General features: G+C 41.1%; 1 protein-coding gene across 7 annotated transcripts in view; it reads right to left on the bottom strand.

Annotated features, from left to right (window-relative positions):
• TPK1 (thiamin pyrophosphokinase 1) overlaps positions 1-21361 on the bottom strand; it is a 516426-nt gene that overhangs the window by 180774 nt on the left and 314291 nt on the right. For 5 of the 7 annotated variants that reach the window (XM_038390018.2, XM_038390017.2, XM_038390016.2 and 2 more), the window contains one exon: positions 8827-8922. The exons of the other annotated variants lie outside the window; for them this stretch is intronic. In XM_038390018.2, coding sequence (XP_038245946.1) covers positions 8827-8922 — 96 coding nt within the window. The remainder of the gene's footprint in view (positions 1-8826; positions 8923-21361) is intronic. 7 annotated transcript variants of the gene reach the window in all.

Below are 21361 nucleotides of genomic sequence, written 5' to 3'. Positions count from 1 at the left end.
TACCATCCTGATTTTACAGAGGTGATTCTTTTATTTTTTCTTTAATTAAAATTCTTGTTTTAAACCTGATTGTTTTTTCATTGTTCTTAAGATCCAAGGGTTTGGTCTACATTCACCTATGCAAATTGGTGAGGATTTTTATCAAACCTTCCCCAGGAAAGGGGGTGTAGTGCTTGGGGGGATATTTTGGGGGGGGAGACGTGGGCACTTCCCCTGTTCTTTGTGTAACACTTTGGTGGTGGCAGCTTTTAACCTAAGCTGGTAAGAATGAGCTTAGGGGGTCTTTCATGCAGGTCCCCACATCTGTACCCTAGAGTTCAGAGTGGGGAAGGAACCTTGACAGGGGCACATGGTGGGCATAATGTATAAAACACACAGACACACTGCACAGAAATTTATCACCATTTATCTTGAATCACATGAGAAATACACAGATCCTCAGAAAAAAATCTTACACATATATCCATGCCTCAGTTTCCTCATCACTCCAGAGCAGGGGTTCTCAAACTTCATTGCATCACGACCCCTTTCTGACAACAAAAATTACTCCATGACCCCAGAAGGAGGATTAAAGCGTAAGACCACCCAAGCCTTACCATCCCAGATGGAAGGTCCTGTAACCTGAGCCCTATCACCCATGGCTGAAGCCCTAAGGTGGTGAGGCTCAGGCTTTGGCTTCAGCCCTGGGCCCCAGGAAGTCTAACATCAGCCCTGGTGACCCCAATAAAATGGGGTCCCAACCCACATTGGTGTCCCGACCCACACCTAGAGTACCACTGCTCCAGAACATTTTTTGGGATGGGGTCAGGCAGCAGTGCATGGCTTGTGTTCTGAAACATGAATTTTTCTCTGCCCAGTTAACCTTTTCTGATTTTGGCTAGTCCATACCCTTCACTCCTGTCCCATGCTTCTTGCGTGTATCCTGGAGACTTCCCATTTAGTCCTCTTTAAACTGCTGCTTTATCAGCTCCGTGTCTTAGTTTTGAGACTTTTCTACCTTCCCCACTTTCCCTGCCCCTGCAAATAACCTGGGGGAAGTTTCCAGCCAACCCATTGTCATTCAGATGTTTCTACCTGCATAGGCAGTTCTTGGGTTCTTATGACCCAGCAAAGCCCCTGGTCTGACAAAAACATGACAGAGCCCTGCCACCTCAGGGTAGATTCCACATTTACTTAGAGGCAATACTGCAGAAATATTTATAGTAACAACTTCATTATATCAACCAGAATTCATAAGCTGTAAAGACAGAACCCCCAAATCATCACACAAAGTCATTTAGTCCCTTCTGGAACGGGCCAAGTGGCATGTTGTGCTAACACCCTCAACTCTCAGTGATCACAATGAGAAATGAGGGTGTTCTGCACTCCTCAGGATCAGAAACGGGCTTGACAACACTTCAGATTCCATCGTCCAATCAAGAAAGATTTACTAAAGGCTTGTCTACATAAAAAGTTAAAATGAATTAACCAAAGCTATGAAGTTAAAGTGCATAAGTTAACCTATGTATGCTAACTTCACAACTTTAGGGTGTACCTACGCGGCACACTCCTTGCCCTAGATACAGACCTACTCCCCCTAGCACGGATATGAACAGCAGCATAGACTATGAGGCACAGCTCAGGAGAGTAAAGTAAAGACAGGCGTGAAGGGCCCGGGTATGCAGTCAAGTACATATCCTACATGGCTCTCTGCTTACCCATGTCATACCTCCCCCAGATACATGCTATTTTTAGCAACATAGCATCCCACTGACTCCCTGCTGCTGGAGCCCTTCCCCACTATAGGAAAGACTTTGGCAGTAGGGAGACAGTGGGGAAAGGCTCCCCCTGCTTCAGGAAGACTCCAGCACCATGGAAAAAGCTTTGGCAGGGGCAAAAGGCTCAGCCTTTCCCTGCTGCTCCCCCGGCCCCTTTCCTCCTTGCAGTGAAAAGCTCCAGCAGCAGGGAGCAGCTCAAGCCTTTTCCCCCCACTGCTTCCCCCAATCACAGCCTTTCATTGGCATGTGTAGCTACACACGACAGCATGGACACAACCTGCTTTTCACTATGAGGTGTAACTACATGTACACTACACGTCACCGCCAGAGGTGTCTAGTGTAGACAGAGCCTTGTTAACTTTCCCGAGTGTCCCTGTGTAGACAAGCCCATAAGATGGCTTCTTAATAACTAATGAAGAGACTTCAAATATAAACAGTCCTCAAAAGCACACGCTCAAGGAGTCAAATCAGCTTTAGTTTATTCATCCATTATTCAGATTTACAGGGGATTTTTTATAATCCATTGATAGGTTTAAAGTGTTATCTTTGTCTGGAAAGTACAGATTGTTCTTTATTTAACTGTTTAATCTAAAATACCATGTACTTTAAAACTGAGCTCGGAGACTTTTAATATAGCTTTATTATACTCCCTGCCTAAAACAAGGGTATAGCATTTCCTTATATAGGCCAACAATATAAAAATGAATTTTATTGAAACTCCTATTGCCTTTCAAAGGTTTAATGTCAACACTTTTAAATTAATAAAACCCTCAATGTCAGTGTGGAAAACTTAAAGAAAAGAAGACATTTTTTAAGGTCACTGATAATAGATTTCAGAGTAGCAGCCGTGTTAGTCTGTATTCGCAAAAAGAAAAGGAGTACTTGTGGCACCTTAGAGACTAAGAAATTTATTTGAGCATGAGTTCTGATGAAGTGAGCTGTAGCTCATGAAAGCTTATGCTCAAATAAATTTGTTAGTCTCTAAGGTGCCACAAGTACTCCTTTTCTTTTTTTGATAATAGATTAGCATTTTCATTTAAAAATCACATTTTTCAAAGGTTCAGCATCTCAACAGCTTCAGAACCTAGCTCTTTTAAATGTACAGTATAAATTTGAATCTGAACTTTTCTTTTTATCATTCTATAGAAAGCGGAGTTTGCATTAGTTCAGTCCCTTTTCTATTCAAGCGAAACTATATCACACACACACACACACACACACACACACACACACACACACACACACTTTAGTAAAGTCATGGGTTTATTTTGCAGTGTGAACTAATGTTGATACTGCTGGGAGACGTATCACCTTGGGAAGTGACTTGTCAAGTTTCACACAGGATGTTAAGCTGGGTCCAGGTTATACATTACACACATGGAAAACCTAGAAGGAAAACCCAGGATGCTGTGTGAAGTGGTACTAGTGATTCAATAGGTGAGGACTCATCTCTTCAAATCAGTACTGAATCTATGATTCACTGTGGTAATACAGGTATGAAATGACAGGAGGTGCCAGATTTTGACTGAATATAAAACCCAGGCTAGACCAGTCATGGTCATTCAAGAGGACATGGAATTTTTGCCAGAGCAGATGTGTTAGCCCCAGTACTTGAGTCAATTCAAACTTGGAAAATTGTACTTTACCTATTTAAAAATTAAGCAGGTAGTTTCAACTGGAGAAGTTATTCCTCATTTTCCCTCCTGGAAACTGGTTTGTAAAAAAGTGGGTGCCCAAAATAACAAGGGGTGTGGGTGGTGGTTAAGCTAGCCAGCAGCAGGTTCTGACAGGGTAGGGAGGGAAACAAGCTGGCAAATACCAAAGATGGGGAGAAAGACAAGCTGGAGGCAGCAAAAGCTATATGAGATTTGACTGCACAACTTTTTCTGATCCTGAAATTCCTGGCTGCCTCTCAGAATCCCAAGTGGAAGTGAGAGATGGGGCAGAGTGTAAACTTAGTTAGCTTTTGTGGTGTGGGGCTTTAAACCCTATATTGATGCTGACTTTTTGAATGATCTTATAAACCCATCACTAGAGGAGGAAAGAAAATGCAAGCAACATCTTTTCTAATCAAGACGTATTCTAGATAAAGTTAAGTTGTATGAAGAAAGGTTATTGGCCTAATTCTCCCCTCACCTACCTTGTTGGTAACTTTATAGGCTTCAGTGGAGTTACTGATGATTGTCACTAAGAAGTGGTGTGGCTTAATGGAGACAGCACTAAACTGGGAATCAGGAGACTTGGGTTCTACTTCTGGCTCTGCCATCCGCCTGCTGGGTGACCTTGAGCAAGTCACTTCCCCTCTTTGTGTCTCAGTTTCCCCATCTGTAAACTAGGGATAATGATACTGACCTCCTTAGTAAATCACTGAGATATATAGTGCTTTGCATCAGTAAAAACGCTAGGTATTATTGTTATAATAAGTGTGTTCAACACCTAAGTTTGAAGGATTCCTTGTAGTAATATGCACTGCATGAGAGGGGAGGAGGGATGTGCTGTTTATCTAGGAAAGCCAGGTTTCATTAAACAGTAGACATAGTAATATATTACTCCAGAGAAGAATAATCCTAAATAAATTTATTGCAGATATTAAAAGGAAACGAAATTGTCCAAACACTGACATGAAAGAGGACTTCATGATTAAAGTCGTACAACAGGATGTGCACACTGAAACATCAAGTGACTTAAACTGTATAAAAAGGGCACATGCCAGAAGGATGGAGAGCTTTCCTGTCATGGAACTGTATCCCATGGACCCTAAGAGAGCCATAAACTAGGAGAAAAATATAAAACAGAAAAACATCTGACAACCTTGGAAACAAAGTCTAGTGTCAAATTCTGTGTTGCTTTACTTCATACCTCTAACTTATCCATTCAACCGCAATTAAAGTGAATAGGTTATACAAGGGGTAAAACAAGGCAGAATCTGGCTTTTAGAATTTAACAAGTGTAGTCTTGCTTGTATCCTTCTGCAATGTACTACAATATCTAATTATGCACACACATAATTTGATGATTCAAAAATTACAGAATTATATTGTTATTTTATTGCACATTATTTAGTTATGGATACACAATGTGATACCAAATTAGAGCATGTAAAGCAAGAGCAAGCACTCCGGAGATGTTAGATGCCATATTGAATCTGTACACGAGAAATTTTTTTTGGACTGTCTAAGGTACAGTAATCACATATGACTAACAAATGATGCTATGAATTATTTTTGTTAAAGAAAAACTCCCCTTAGAGACCTGCATGTTGGGTCTTGACTGACATTTAACTTTCTCTACAGACATAAAAGAAGCAATTTCCTTGGTGAGTATAAGCAGCTCTCATGCCAATCTAGGAAAACCTCTGCTCAGATATCCAGGCTTCTAAATGTTGTATTTTGTTCTAAGACAGAATGTTACATTTGATTGTGAGGATGCAATACATATTGAGTGCATCTAAGGGCTTGGCTACACTTGCACACTATACCGCAATAAAGCCGCCCAGAAAGCTCTACCTTACTCCCCATCCAAACTGGCAAGGCATGTAGAGCGCTCTGACTCCCTGACTAGAGAGCTCCTGGTACTCCACCTCGGTAAGAAGGATAATGTCTGTTGCGTATTGGGTGAGATGCTGCAGTGTCAGTGTGAACGAGGAGTTACGTTACTGCGCTCTGATTGACCTCCGGAAATGTTCCATAATCCCCTTAAGTCAAGTGGCCGCTCTTCTCATTGTTTTGAAATCGGCTGCAGGAATGCGGAAGTACCCTTTCAAAGCTCCGTTTCAGACAGTGTTTGCTTATCTGCTCCAAGACAAAGCAAACAGTAAATATTTGCTTTGAGTGTGGGGGGGGTGAACTTACAAGACAGCATGCTGACACATTCTCAGCACCCAAAAAACCCACTCTCTCTCCCCCCACATACACACTCCCTGTCACACTCCACTCCACCCCCTACATTTGAAAAGCACATTGCAGCCACTTGAACGCTGAGATAGCTGCCCATAATGCACCACTTCCAATGCAGCTGCAAGTGCCGCAAATGTGGCCACGCCAGTGTGCTTGTAGCTGTCAGTGTGGACAGACCACGGTGCTTTCCCTAGTGTGCTCTCTGAAGGCTGGTTTAACCCAAAACGCTCTACATCTGCAAGTGTAGCCAAGCCCTAATTTACTAGCTTTTTATCATTGCTTACCTGAAGAGCAAATAAGGAACACAGTGTAAGCTCAAAATATTTTGAACAAGTACCGACGATATAAAACAAAAAGTAACTTCAACACTATTGCAAGGAAAAAGATGTTGGGCCCTTCTTTATACCTATATATAATTTTAATAATAATAATATATACATTTATATAAAAATGAACCTGCACATATGGGTTTAAGTTCTGGTACCAGGAAAGCGTCTTTTACCCAGTAACCATTCACATAAGGAAAAGGACTCTCTGAAGCAAAAATCACAAAAGTACAATGAAAGATCTTCCTACATTCCAAAAAGGAGTACAGTACAATAGCTTTCTGTTCTCCTCAAACTTTCAGACACCAGACGCTCCTTTCACCCTCTGCTGCTTTTAGTTTTTGGGGAACCAAGTGATTGTGTGGCTCATCAACATTCCCTTCTGGAGATCAAGCTGGCCATCATGATAAGCTTTTGCCACAGAATCAGATGGTTGCTACCTTATCCAACGTCAGCATTGCTTGTATCTGGCTGTACTCAACAGCGTTTTAATCCTCTGGTTTTGGGGTCCATTCGACCCATCCCTTGATACTTTTAAGCCAAAATTTTCCAAGTTGGGTGTCGAAGGTTAAACACAGAATCTATTAAAGGGGCCAGATTTTCAGAGGTGCTGCGTACCTGCGTTTCCAATTTAAGTCAACAACAGCTGTGAGCACTCAGCATCTCTAAATCAGGATCAAGGTTTCTCAGGCAAGGCCCCTAAAAATTGAGGCACCCAAAATTAGTGTTCACGCTACTCCTGACAAATGACACTTAATGCTTGTAAGCTGAAGGAACTGTCAACAAAAACTTAAACTTCAGATTTGTGACACAGTCTGGGATTTCGTTTGTGTCATTTATGTATATCGAAGCAGTAATTGTTTTTGCCGTAAGGTGGATGCAAGAAAGAGAAAGGTCAACAATAGAAAAATAAATGTATGTTTTCCATCCAACTGCATGGCTCACAACTACACAAATACCTCGCAGCTTAGGTATTTTATGCAATAGACACCCTGAACAAGAAATAGCTAGCATTTAATAAACACAGTAGTTCTGTTTGGAGAAATCATGCCCTTTTCAGTTGATTGTATCCTCAGAAAAGCAAAAGGTTAGTACCCGAATTCAAAGTCAACACCTCAGCTGCCATTAAAATATAGCAACATAACAATATAGTTGAATGGAAAAGTTAGGTATTGTGCTATAGCAAGTATTTTGAACAATTAATGCAATTACACTTAGCTTTGTGCGTCACAAAATATCAAGGATTTGAAGTGTGATATCCTTTATCGGTCTTAATACAATAAAATACATTACACTAGTAAATAAAAGGGGGATCAAAGCAGTCAAAGATTTAAGAAAGAGGGTACTTGTTGCTGAAATGCCTTTATAGACGTCACACTCCTACTGCACTTGTTTTAACTGTGTGGTTATTATTCAGTTTTAAAGTCTCATAACATCCCTTTAAAACCCATCTGTCCACAGTAAATTAGACTGATAAGAGCATGGGGTGCAGAACTCAATCAAGTTTAGATTTACTGTAGTCCCTCCTCACTCTGGGTCCAATTCTACCACCCTCATTCATAATGAGCAGCACCTGACAGCCCCAGTGGTCAAAGCAGATTCTGAAACTCACCAGTGCTAATGGCTGTTGTCACAGATCGTGGTGTTACAAAGTGAGACAGCCTTACACTATCTTGTGCACCCAGGAGATGAGGTAGGGTACAAAAGAGTAAACATATTTGAAAGGGCTGTCTGACCCATAAGGAGCCAGATACGAGCATTTGCAGCATGTGGAGGGGAATCCCCCACCACAGTTTCTATCAGGATGGAGAATCTGTATTGATGGAAAAAGCACGGAAAAAGGTGCATGGTGGGAGATTCTTCACCAGAATCTCTAAAAATGCTCCAGGGAAATGCTTCCCTATTAGAAGGTGTAGACATTTCAAAGGGATTGTAAGCAAAATTGATGCATTATGTATTTGCACCGAGAACAAGGGAGCAGTGTGGGGCTAACATTAACACTTCTTTTTTCCCCGCTTCCACTGAATGAGAAAGGGAGCTGGTGGAGGCTGAAATCTTTACCCCCCCTCTACCACTGCAGTGGAGAGAGTGAGTGAAAGGCTAGAGTCTCCTTCACCTCTCCTCTCTCAGAGAGGGAAGGCAACAGGAGTTGGTATTTCCTTTTTCTCCCGTCAGGATTGGCCTTTCGCCCTGAAGGTCATCGGTGGAAGTGAGAGCTCTTTCTTTAGAGGAGGAATAAAAGGGGATTCCCTCTTCTTTCCCTATCAGGTGCTGTTGCTGTTCTACTGGAAGAAAAGGATGGGATCCCTAGGAACTCCTCCTCATCAGCTCCCTCAAGCCAGAGAAGCTGGAGCTAAATTCCACTTCTCTCACGCTTGGCTTAACCTTTGCTTACTCTGCAAATAGTCTCTTTGATTTCAAAGGGAGTAAGCTGTTGGTCAACTTGAGGTTCTTTGTTTTCTTAACTCCTTTTCGGAGGGCAGCATCAATGTCCAGAGTGCCAAGATTTGAAGAGTTATTTACATACCCAAGTGGGACTCTTGCTTTGAACACCAGCGTCAGCAACCACCCACAAATCACTTTTCAACACGTTAGGCAGCTCATTAAAACACAAATCAATACAAGCTGTCTCAAGAAAGCTGTTTGTTTGTCTGTCTGTCTAGGGTAATTTCACCTAGCAAAAACATAAATATTTACTCTCTGTGCCGTAAATATGGTCAGGGCTCAGACTGTCAGGGCTACAGTAAATAACCATTTCTTTCAGTGCAAACTTAATACAACAGCCTAGCTTCTCTCGGGAGGAAGAGTTATAACACTACCACAGATTGAAAGATTAGGTGGCTTTACCTGGAGACCTTTTTCTTCTATCTTTTTCTGGAGTATCTGAAGGCACTTGGTGAAGTCAGTGAAGTCTTGATCCGGTGTCTCTATCAACTCACACCCCTTGCAATAAAAATAGGAAAAGAAAGAACACAAAAGGTCAATTATTTCTCAATTTCAAGAACAAAAAAAAAAAGGTTTCTCTCGTTGTTTGCTGGTCTTATGATGTACATCAAGACTATGTAGATTGGAGTATGTTGTTTTTAATTAAATGGACTGCGGCCCACTTGCCCACAAGTCTGTGCATAGAGATGCAGAATCAGAATACAAACTGTAAGGCTGAGAAATGCTAAGAGGACCTAAGCCCCACACCTAACTAGATACAGGAGTCACCCTACTAAATTCAGAGAGAACATTTGAGACTCTGGATACTCATGTCCTTAAGTGGTTTGTTGGATCGCTGCCTTCCCAAGCAATGAAAGTTGCAAGTACTCAGCACCTTGCAGGATCAGAAACTTTTACAGTGGTTGCCCTGGTACTGCAATTGTTACATTTCTGCCATATGCTGAAACCCATGTATAAATGTAAGGCCACGAAAATGTCAGCTTGCTGGAACTAGCAACGTTGTGTAAGTTAATTCTCAAGGATTTAAAAATGAAGCCTCCTTGTACTACAGTAAATAATAGAGAGAACACATTAAAAATGGAACAGAGCAGGCATTCAGATTTCTTAATTCAAGATAAAATAATTCCTAAACCTCTGCCAAAGAGCTGAGTAAGGAAAAAGTAATGTCTACCATATAAAGTCACCATTGAAAGAGGTTTCAAGGATACAAAACACCCGTATGGTATCATAAATTATAATAAGAACCATACTTGCTAGATTTAGAGGTTCCCTTACACACCACTTCAAGGTCTCCTTAAAAGCTTCCTGGCTCTATGTCTGTCTGATTCATTTTATATTTCTGCCCTACACTGTAGTGACCGATAAGAAAATTAGGTTCTCGCTGCTCAAAATGAATTAAAAGAGTCTAAAAAAATATTGCATACAATGTTGGTAAGGCAAATAAAACAAATCTTGTCAAGTTTCTTCCCCACCTCCATAGTTAAAATATAGGGCCAGAAACTCAAAACAGAGGCAGAATTCATTAGTTCAACATGCAAGTAGCACTTAGTTATTCACTTACAGCAAAATGACAAATCCCCAATAGGAAAACGGAGTAACCTCTTATTTTGCTCACTGAAAATGTGTTTTCTGTTTACAGCTGGAGTTTATATATAAACAAACGAAATGGCAGCAAACTGGGAAAGGGAGAAAGAGAGGGGAATCAGTGGGAAGAGAATGGCACATATTTTGTTCCCAACACATGTGCGCACTTCAAAAGTGTTTGAGGCCAAACCAGTTTATTTGTGAAGAACGAAGTGGTGGCTTTTCTGGCACCTGACAGTACTCTGAAGTTTAGGGGCATAATAGGTTGTTCCATACAAGTGCCCAGGGAGTTCCTTCCCCACCCAGAAAGCCTATGCAGAAGGCAGCAATAATGCTATTGCCACCATAGAGAGATAGGGAAAATCTAGCACTGATTGTAAGGCTCCAGGAGGTGTTAAGTAGTTTGGAGTGTGGCTGCATTCCCACTCCTGTGTCCAACAGCAAAGGCTAAGAGGCAAGCACTGTGAGGAGCTACATAGCTCCTACAGGCGTAGAAAGAGCTATGAGCGTGCTCTTGGAGGTTATAGCCACTACTATTCTACTATCCACCAACACCTGGATGAGGTATCACTCCCCTTCATTCTCCCTCCCAAGACAAATATGGAGCCTTACCTGAGCATTAATGACAGGAAAAACAGTCCTATACTTAATCAGGATAAGATGACTTGTAGAAAAAAGTACAAGCAATGTTTAGAGCTGCTCAGCAGCCAGGAAAAAAACTTATCAAATGTATTTATCGTTCAGGCCCTGTGGGGAGCTGGGAAAACAAACAACGTTGGGGAAAAAAATTCATCACTGCTCAATGCCTAGAGAAGTGTTCCAAATTAAACAGCATAGAGCTTTGTGCAGATGACCATATTAATTCTGCCTGCCACCATGACAGCACAGAAGTTGGTGGTGAATGAGTCCCTTGAAGCATCCATAATACATACAGTTTATTAACCTAATTAGTCCCAGAGGTCATTGTCATCAACATATATTTGAAAGTGGTTTTGGGATTGGGTTTTTTGGCAACATCTATTAATATTTTGCATAACTACATTACAGGGCAATAGAGAGTGCATGAAAAAACCCTGACTTCACAAAGCTTCTTCCAAATCCCATACAATTCTTGAGAGCATCTCATTAACCATGTGGGTGCAGTATTGTTTGATAAGTGAGGAAGACTTCTCTAGCAAGCCTCAAAGTTGTGGCTCCCAACTTGGAATTGCTCTCTGAATATTAACGGAAAAAGCCACACTACTTTTCTACCATTGGGCTGTACACTTTGCCTCTTAAAGGGGATCAGTTGCCTCCTGCAACAAAAAGCTTCCAGTTGGAAGCTCATTTCTTCACCTGTTGCCTCCTGCAACAAAAAGCTTCCAATTGGAAGCTCATTTCTTCACCTGTTGCCTCCTGCAACAAGTGGCCACACTGGAGGCTGCCCCCTCCTGCCTTTGGATACAGCCTGTAGGGCTGCATCCCTGCTGGTTCCATGCACCTCATCATATATTTCTTTGACTCCACAGAAGAAAAGTCAGATTGTTTTCTGTCTGACTTAGAATCTGTATCCCACTGTTTCTCACATAATCAACAACTTTCCTGAGGCTGATACAGCATCCATTCCTCAAAGCATCTGATCCTTGGACTTTCCTCTCTCTAAAATGACCTGAACAACTGGGAGCTTTTTTTAAAAACTGCTGGGACTTGTATGGTTTCTTTCTTGTTTGCACTCCAAAGCCCCCTCCTCTGGAAAAAACTCACCTCAGGGCTTGAGTAGTGTCATCTCAGCTCACCACCAGACACCCAAAGCAATTAGTGCCTCCGCAGTCACTTCAAATCATCTGTGCTGATTACAACAGGGATCCAACCTGTTCAAAATACTCTACAGACAGCTCTTACCCCCAAACTCTTGGACAACAGAAAAACTGTCCACAGCGCATTTAGAAGAGGATGGGCACTCTTTAAGGGGGAGTCCTCTGACCTCAATGAAGTCACTGGAATCCAGCCAAGATCTGGTGAGATCCACCTTCGAATGCCTTCCTCTCATCTTGTGACACTTCATGTTGTACAGTCATGAAAAAAGCCTCAGAGAAGTTGTGAAGATTTGTCATATTACCCCAAACCAGAAAGGATTTTCATCCTAACCAGAAAGATAACAGAAACCAAACCAAGGGAGGTTAGAGAGTGGTAGAGTTTCCTCGGTGGAATGTTGCTAATACTGTGAGGCCCCCTTTTTGAAGATACTGAACTGGCACTGAGTTGGACACCAGCAATGCTAAATGTGATTCCTTAACTGAAGCCCACTTGAGAAAAAGAGTCTGCTCACTCACTCATAGTGGGGCAGACTCATTGCTTTGTGTCTCCAGTGACAGGAGAAACTAGGTTATGAATGATTGCATGAAAAGACAAGAACCCTCCTCAAACTGGAAATCCCAGACTCCAATGCAAGGCTCAAGTCATGCTGGAACACTCTGGAACACTATCCTAGCACTTTTCTTTGGGAGCTAGACCACCATTCTGGTACTATCACTTATGGGTTACAGAAGTGCTGCTGGAACAAACTTCCAGTACCTTTTTTCCATCTTGAGCATAACCCCCATAGCCAGTCTTATAACAAGAAAGTGAAGATGACAAAATCAATGGCAGGAATGGCTACTCCCAAGCCTGGGGAGAGGACAGGAGAGTTTAGGACAGGTCTTAGCTCCTAAATTCACAATAGAGAAGGAGGGTCTTATCTTTTGACAGGATCATTTGACAGGCTCCAGAGTGCTGGCAGAAGTAAGCAGTTTATAGCTTAATTTAAAAACCCCTCAACACTGAAGTATCCCTTTCTGCAATCACCAGGAGAGAGTCTTATCTCCTCCCTCCAGAGTCAATTTCTTGGTGCTTTAAAAGGGCCAATTTCACAAAGCTGAAAATAATTATCACACAAATCAGCTGGGTAGAATTTAATCAGAAAAAATATAAATTTTAATTGGGGATTGTTTAAGAACACTTTATTAGATGCCCCCAAAGCCACAATTCTACAATTGAGGAAGAAGGCTGTATTGTTTTTTTTTTTAAAAAAACTGATCTGGTTTAGAGGGGAAGTGAAGACAGTTATTTTTATTTTTTATGTAACAAATGTGGAAATTGACAGTAATGAATATAAATCAGAAGCGAGGAACTGTAGAAAATCAAGAAGGGAAGCAAAGGGATACAAAAAGAAATTTATGGCCAACAGAATTAAAATAAACCTCCTTCTGACTTTAAGTATATTAGTAACAAGAAGAATCTTAATAATTGTATTGCTCCACTACTAAGTGAAAATGATAGAATGATCAATAATAAAGCAGAAAAGGTAGAAGCGTTCAATAATTATTACTGCATTTGGGGGGAAAAAGATAATGTAGTCAGATGATGAGGATGACATCACTCTTTCCATGCCACCAGTATCTGAGGAGTATGTTAAACAAAAGCTACAGAAGTTGGATATTTATAATCACCAGGTCAAGGCAACTTACATCCAAGAGTTTTAAAAGAACTGGCTGAGTGGCTCTCTGTACCATTAGTGTTGATCTTCAATAAGTCTTGGGAAAATGGGCAAGTTCCCAGAAAACTGGAAGAAAGTGAATGTTGTGCCAATTTTTAAAAAGGCTTGTTAGTCTGACCAATTCTCAGCAAGATAGTGGGGTGGCTGATATCGGACTCAATTAATAAAGTATTAAAGGAGTGTAATATAATTAATATCAATCAACACAGGATTACAGAAAATAGATCATGTCAAAATAACTTTTTTTTAATGAAAATTACAAGTTTGGTTGATAAAAGTAATAATGTTGATATAACAGATTTCTTTAAGACGATACCACATTTTGATTAAAAAATGAGGATGATATAAAATGAATAACTAATAGTCTCAAAATGTAATTGTAAATGAGGAAATCATTATTGAATAGATGTGTTTCTAGTGGGGTCCTGCAGGGATCGGTTCGTGGCTCTACTATATTTAACATTTTTATCAATGACTTGGAAGAAAACAAGATCACCATCGATAAGGTTTGCAAATCAATATATTGGGGAGGAGTGATAAATGATGAATAAGAAGGGTCACTGATACAAAGCGATCTAGATCACTTGATAAGATGGGCACAAGCAAACAACAAGTATTTTAATATAGCTATATGTAAATGAAGAATCTAGGAACACAGAATGTAGGCCATACTTATAGGATGTGGGGCGTGGGGGGAACTCTATCCTGGGAAGCAGTGACTCTGAAAAAGATTTGGAGGAGGGAGTTGACAATCAGAAAAAAATGAGCTTTCAGTGCAACACTGTGGCCAAAAGGGCTAATACAAACCTTGGTTACATAAACAGGGAATCTATGCATTTGACACTGCTGGAATACTGTGTCCAGTCTGGTTCTCACAATTCACCAAAGACATAGATAAATTGGAGAGGGTACACATAAAAGTGTCACAAGAACAACTAAAGGAATAGAAAATATGCCTGATTGAGCTCCTTGAAGCTATCAGGCACTATCTATTTAGCGTAACAAGGAGAAGGTTAGGGAGTGTATCTTGATTACAGTCTGTAAGTAACTACATTGGGAACAAATATTTGATAATGTGCTCTTTAATCTAGCAGAGAAAGGTAGAACATGATCCAATGGAGGACTAGTTGAAAATAAACAAATTCAGACCAGAAATAAACAATTTACCACGGGTTGTGGTGGATTCTCTATCTTTGACAATTTTTAAAATGAAGATTGAATGTTCTAAAGATGGGGATGTTCTATGGTCTGTGTTATACAAGAGCTCTAGATAATACTAGATAATTTTAGTGGTCCCTTTCAGCCTTGGAATCTATGAATCCCCACCAAAACCGCTCCCGCTACTTACTGTCTCTTCAAATTCAATTCAGATTCCGCATTCTATTTCATAGCCACAAACAGATCATCTGTTCGGGATATGACCGCCTCTTTAGGACTATTCCTGCTGCTGCAATGCTAGAGGAATTGGCGCATACCAAAGCTTGGCCAACATGTGTTGGAGAAGGCATGTCCATAGTAGTCAAATCTTTCTTAGTCTCCTTCATGTCCGAGTGACTAAACTTTCCATAGACTTGCATGTTCACTGACTGATAGATAAATTTGTTGGTACCGATGTACCAAATCTAAACATTTTATATTATGATTTCTCACTTTTCTTGATCAGCACTTCAAATCAGCTCTTGTCAAACGTCATTGCTTTATTCATGAATAACAAAAGGTCTTCCAGACACAGTTTTCCAAGGCAAGCAGAATTTAACCAAAGACACTATAATAATTGCAACACTAAGCAATAATATCTGTAATGTTAAACTTAATGGCATTAACCTTTGGGAAGAAAACTAAAAGCAAAGCAAATTTTACATTAAGACAATTCAATATCACAGCAGGAAAGAAAATAGGAGATTGTGTCTGGCAGTCACATCACATTACAGAGTGGTAGGATGAGGCACCATGGATTTAGAGCCTTTGTTGTTATGCCTCATTATGACATTTATAAATGGTTCGTTACTAAAGAAAAACAAGACTGAGACAAACAAATAGGATTCTTGAACTCTGAAATGGACAAAAATGGATAGTAACTGACAACTGGATGCTGGAACATTCGCACACTACTTGACCGAAAGGAAAATCAAGCCTATAGAAGAATTGCATTAATAGCAAAAAAGTTAAAGATATGAAAGGGATATCGCTGTCTTATCTGAGATTAGACTACATGAAAGCAATGAATTTAGAGAAAAAGAAAACACTTTCTTCTGCTCAGTTACAAGGCAAATTAAAACATCAGCCAACACAGGTTAGGTCTTGCAATAGCAAACTCCATCAATAATCAACTAGCTCAGCAACCTGTGTCAATATCAGAGCACCTAATGACATTGAGGATACTACAGTCTCACAACAATTTTCTGACAATAATAAGTACCTATGCCCTAACACAACTTTTTCCCAAAGAAAAGATGACTAGGTTCTACGACCAGTTGAGTGACACTTTAAGAAACATACCCAACAACGACAAAATCTTATTACTGGGTAACTTCAATGCTTGCACTGGAAATTATTACATCACTTGTAATAGAGTCATGAGGAAATTCAAAATGGATCTCTAAATACAAATGGAGAACTACTCCCTAGCAAGGTCAAACTCTGGGCAGAGTGTTATTACGAACACCTTTTTCAAGGTGCCAGAAAAGTGGTTTTATTCTTGGCAGTACTCTCGGTTAAAAGATGACACCTTCTAGACTATGTCATTACTTATCATAATGCCTGAGGGATGTTTACATTACCAGGGCTAGGCGAGGCACAGAATGTTTTGTAGATCACCAGCTTATCCGCACTAGACAATCTCAGGATTCACAGTCCTAGATTGAAAAATGCCTACCAAAACTAAACAGATGTGTCAAGATCTTGAAACTCTGCACAGAAGAGGGGAGAACCCAGTTAGCAACTTCCATTAAACTGTGCCAATGCAAAAGTAAGCGGACTGTCGATGAAAGGTGGGGTGCCTTTCAAACTGCAGCACAATCAACAGCTGAAGAAGTCCTTGGTGTCCAAACTTGACAAAATGTGGACTGGTTTGATGGTAATGACAATATTCAAGCCCTCTTTGTGGCCCATCAAGCCATGCACAGAGTTAAACTGAACAACCCCTCCTCCTCAAAATCTGAAGTGCAGAAAAAGCTGCAGGAGATGGAAGACACTTGGTAGAGAAATAAAGGAACAGAACTACAAGCTCTTACTGATACTAATAACACCCGAGGTTTTTTTTCAGGAGCTAAAGTCCATTTGCGGATCATGATGAGTCAATAACTGTCCAATCCTGTCCACTCATGGCACCACCCACCTGCTTGAGCACAGTAGAATGTTAGAAAGATGAAAAGAACATTTTGCGACTCTCCTCAATCGTGACTTGAGCATATATGATCAAATAGACTCAATCAAGCAAAGACCAGTTTGATTTGAACTTGAAGATCCACCAACTTCGGAGGAGACTAAGAATGCATTTATGGAAATGGCAAACGGAGCTGATGAAATCCCAGTTGAAGTGTTGAAACACAGTGGTCTTACACTTCTAGCTCTACTAGACTTATTTACTTCCTGCTGGGAACATGAGGTTTTACAAACGTAAAAGGGTCATACATAATTGCGGCAATAATCATGGCATTTCATGCCTCTCCATCGCTGGAAAGACCTTTGGTAAGCTGTTGCTGAAAAGGCTTCAGGCTATTGCAGATGATATACTCCCTGAATCCCAGTGTGGTTTTTGTTCATCACACAGCACTGCTGACATATTTACCCTATGCCAGTTACAGGAGAAAGCTGCTGAACAACAAATGCCCCGTATGTTGCCTTTGTCAACCTTAGTAAGATGTTCAGCTCCATCGGATGCTCTGCTCTCTGGTGCCTTCTTGCAAAGTTTGGCTTCCCAGACAAACTAATCAATCTTATACTCTGCTTCCATTACAACATACAAACCCATGTATCAGTGGGTGCTAACTCATCTGATCCCTTTCCCCTGGGGTTAATCAGGGCTGTGTGTTTGTCCCTACATTATTTACTTTGTTCTTGGCTAGAGTACTAGAAGTTGCAGCACGTACTACCACTACCGGTATCACTTTAACAACACGATTTGATGGCAGACTTCTAAACCCCTGCCAATTCAAGGCCAAAAGCAAACCCAGCAAAATGAAATAAAGGATCTATTGGATGCTGATGACTCAGCAGTTGTCGCCCTTTCTGAGAATGACCTGCAACATTTGTTGAATTCCTTTGCCCATGCTCTCTCTCTTTTTGGCCTTTGTATTAATGTAAAGAAAACTGACATCCTGTGTCAACCATCTCCTGGCAGAAGCCCATTACCACCAGAAATAAAACTGAATGGCTGCCAATTAAACAACATTAAGTCCTTCTGCTACCTAGGTAGCACAGTTACATCAGCAGCATTGATAAAGAACTTTCAGCACACTTCAAGTCAGTGGCCTCAACTTTTGGTAGTCTACAAAAAAGTCTTTCGACAAGATGGTGGGGGAGGGGAGGAGAAGAGAAGGGAAGATCAAAGTGTCCACAAAACACCAAACTTACACAGCTGTGCTCCACTGTCTTCTATACTCTTTAGAGACCTGCCCCCTTTATTGTCGCCATATCTTACAACTTAACTGCCTGCAACAATGCCACCTACACAGTATAATGGGAATCAATTGCTCTGACACTCATCAACAATGAACTACTACAGCTAGCAGCCATGCTAGCATGGAGGCAAATGACTTGGGTCAGCCACATCATACATATGGATAACAAATCGACTAACTAAGAGTTCTAGATAGTGAATTTCAAAAAGGCAGTAGGAAGGCCATCCCAAACTCCACTACAAGGACTGCATGAGGCAGTATATACAGTCTGCCGGACTCAACTTAATGACCTGGGAGGATATGGCACATGACAAGCGAGCTTAGCACTCTATTTTGAAGGAAGCAGAACATGCAATAGAACAGAGGTTCTCAACATTTTTCCTTTCTGATCCTCCTCCCCGACATGCTATACAAATTCTACTTCCCATCTCTGCCACAAAAAAGTGGTTTTCTGCATATAAAAGCCAGGGCCAATGTCAGGGGGTAGCAAAGCAGGGCAATTGCCTGGAGTCTCATGCTACAGGGTCCTCTGCAAAGCTGCATTGCTCAGGCTTTGGCTTCAGCCCCGGATGGCGGGGCTCAGGGCCCGGGCTTCAAGCCCACGTGGCAGGGCTTCAGCTTTCTGCCCTGAACCCTAACGAGTCTAATGCTGGCCCTGCTTGGCGGCCCCCCTGAAACCTGCTCGCAGCCTCCAGCGAGCCTTGGATTCCTGCAATAGAATATTGTTGCGCTATCTTGATGGACAGTAGGAAGGAACATAGACACCAACTGCCTTCAATGTTCCCTCTAATTTTTGATAGGGCGTGTGCGCAAAAAATTTCTTCTGTGCAAATTGTTGTGTTTCTGTGCAAATTTTTGTGTGCGTGGTGTTTCACCATGTGTGCGGGGTTTAGGATCTGTGTCCGTGCACACACGCGCACAGCTTAGAGGGAACAGTGCTTGCCTTGGCACATTTCCTGACCCCTACACGTGGAAAGTGATTTCCAATCATAGTCATACTTAAAGATGAGTGACGGTCATTATGGGAGCAAAGGAATTACAACTGTGCTTGCCTGCTGCACAATGGGTTACAAGAGTGAAAGTCTGAATCCTCCATCTACGAGCATCTTCATACACTCAAATTTTTCCTCCAGCCACATAACATTTTGAACAAAAAAGTTTTCATAGAAATATGTATTTTTGCCACCATTTGTGTCCTCAAGTGCACCTGGCAGCATGGCTATTGAGGAATAAGGTATGAACCCATTTTTACAATCTCAGTATCTGAGTTTCCATACAGCCACTGGCCTCAACTACCAGGTCAGTGTAAGAGGGGGAGCTTTGTGGCTTGAGAGAAAACAGTTCTCTCTAACACATCTTAGAAATGTTGAAATGCTACTCCTGGAAACATTCCCTCTCAAGTTCTTCTCAGGCTGACAGACCTTTTATCAAGTTGTGGAGTATTGCCTCATTTTATATTGTTCAAGTGCTCAGTGAGCGCCCTCAGAGCCTAAAACTGATTTTTGGATGGGGACAGACTGAAATGCATCATGAGCTTTTCACAACAGCTAGAGAAAGAGGATTTGAAGAAACAAAGGCATATTTGGCTTAAGCAGCTGTGAAGTATGAGTGATTTATACATTGTCCACAGGCCAGGCTAATTTAGGATGGATTGGGATCTAAAAACATGTAACACACTTGAGCTGATTAATTTAATTATCAATCAGCAAGAAATTAGTGAATTAAATACTTGTTCAATTTTTGTGAAGGGACAGAGTGGGGCTCACAGATTTCTTTCAGGAATCCCAAATGATGCTGAGTAGAAAAACTACTGAATGACTTCCTTTTGGATCAGAGTTATCCTAAAACCAAAAGGAAATTGTTTGACTATTTAAAGAGAACAAATCATTTAATTATTTTAGAGAACAAAACTAATTACTGTAATTGGTGAAAGGGACTTTGGATTTTTAAAGGTACAGAATAATTAAGTGAAATGCATTTCTTTCCAGTTTTTGGACTCTGCCTTTAGCTTATTGTTCAGCAGTACTACAGAGTGAATATTATGCAGACCACTTGCCTTAACTATGGGGTGGCTTCATTTCAGCCTTTAACTTTGAGGTGGGATGATCTGATTTGCTAAAACTTCACACTGCAAGTGACATTGCAACTCCAGATTAACAAAAGCAATTTATTAATCAGGTTTCAGTGCATGCAGCAAAGTCCAAACAACCAGTACTCCTGGAGGAATTATGCGCCACTGCATGCACGCATAATTAATGAGCCATGCATATTTTAATTTTTGTGTGCAGAAAAAAGCTTCTGCTGGAATGTTACTGCAGTTCCACCTTTTGCCTACCAGAGGGTGTTGCGGTGCTAGAACAGAGCAGCCACTCCCAGCGAGGGAAGAGAAAGAGCCTGCCTTCTTCACAAAGCCTGCTGGGCCAGGTCAGGAGACGGGGATATGGGGAGACAGACAGCATGGGGTTGTTGGGGGGTCAGACAGGGGTTCATAAGGGCTAGTGGGGGAGGAAAGACTGGGTCAGGGGATTAATGGGAGTGAAGGTGCACGGCCATGGGGGGGAGGGGGAAGAGTGCAGGGCCACTTGGGAACAGGAGGTATGAGTGGGAGTGGAGGGAAGATATGCCTGACTGAATGGGAGAGAATAGGGGTCAGCCAGAGTCTGTATGGGGGAAAGCTCCTTAACAGTCCCTTCCCACCCCCACAAAAAAATCTGTTCCAGACTTTTCCCACTCATACCCAACAACCCTCCAAGTTCACACCCAGACTTCTTCCCAGCAATTACTTTCCTCTCCCTCAGCTCCTCTTTTACCCTGACTCCCCCAAGCCTTTGCACTGCTTCTAAGGGGTGTGGAAAATACTGTTCTGTATTGAAATTTAAATGAATTATTACTCAGAGTTCTGTATTAATATGCCTAATATGGAATCTATTTGTCAAAAAACATTTTTTGAATCTTTTTTGTTGTCTATATTGTTACAGACATACTTGATGACAGGTATTTTGAAATAAATGACCAAAATAATCAAAACTGCTGTGATTATATTGTGTTATTTTGACAAATAAAATATGCAGAATTTCGAAGAATTTGAAAATATTGTGCACAGAATTTTTTGGTGCAGAATTCCCCTAGGAGTAAACCAGAATTCCTACTCAGGCAAGACTCCCTTTAGCCTTTAAAAAAAAAAGGACATGACTTACTAAGCAAGCATAACAATTTA

This window comes from Dermochelys coriacea, chromosome 2 (genome assembly GCF_009764565.3).
Source record: "Dermochelys coriacea isolate rDerCor1 chromosome 2, rDerCor1.pri.v4, whole genome shotgun sequence".
NCBI classification, from domain to species: Eukaryota; Metazoa; Chordata; order Testudines; family Dermochelyidae; genus Dermochelys; species Dermochelys coriacea.
This window is presented reverse-complemented; position numbering and strand designations above follow the sequence as displayed.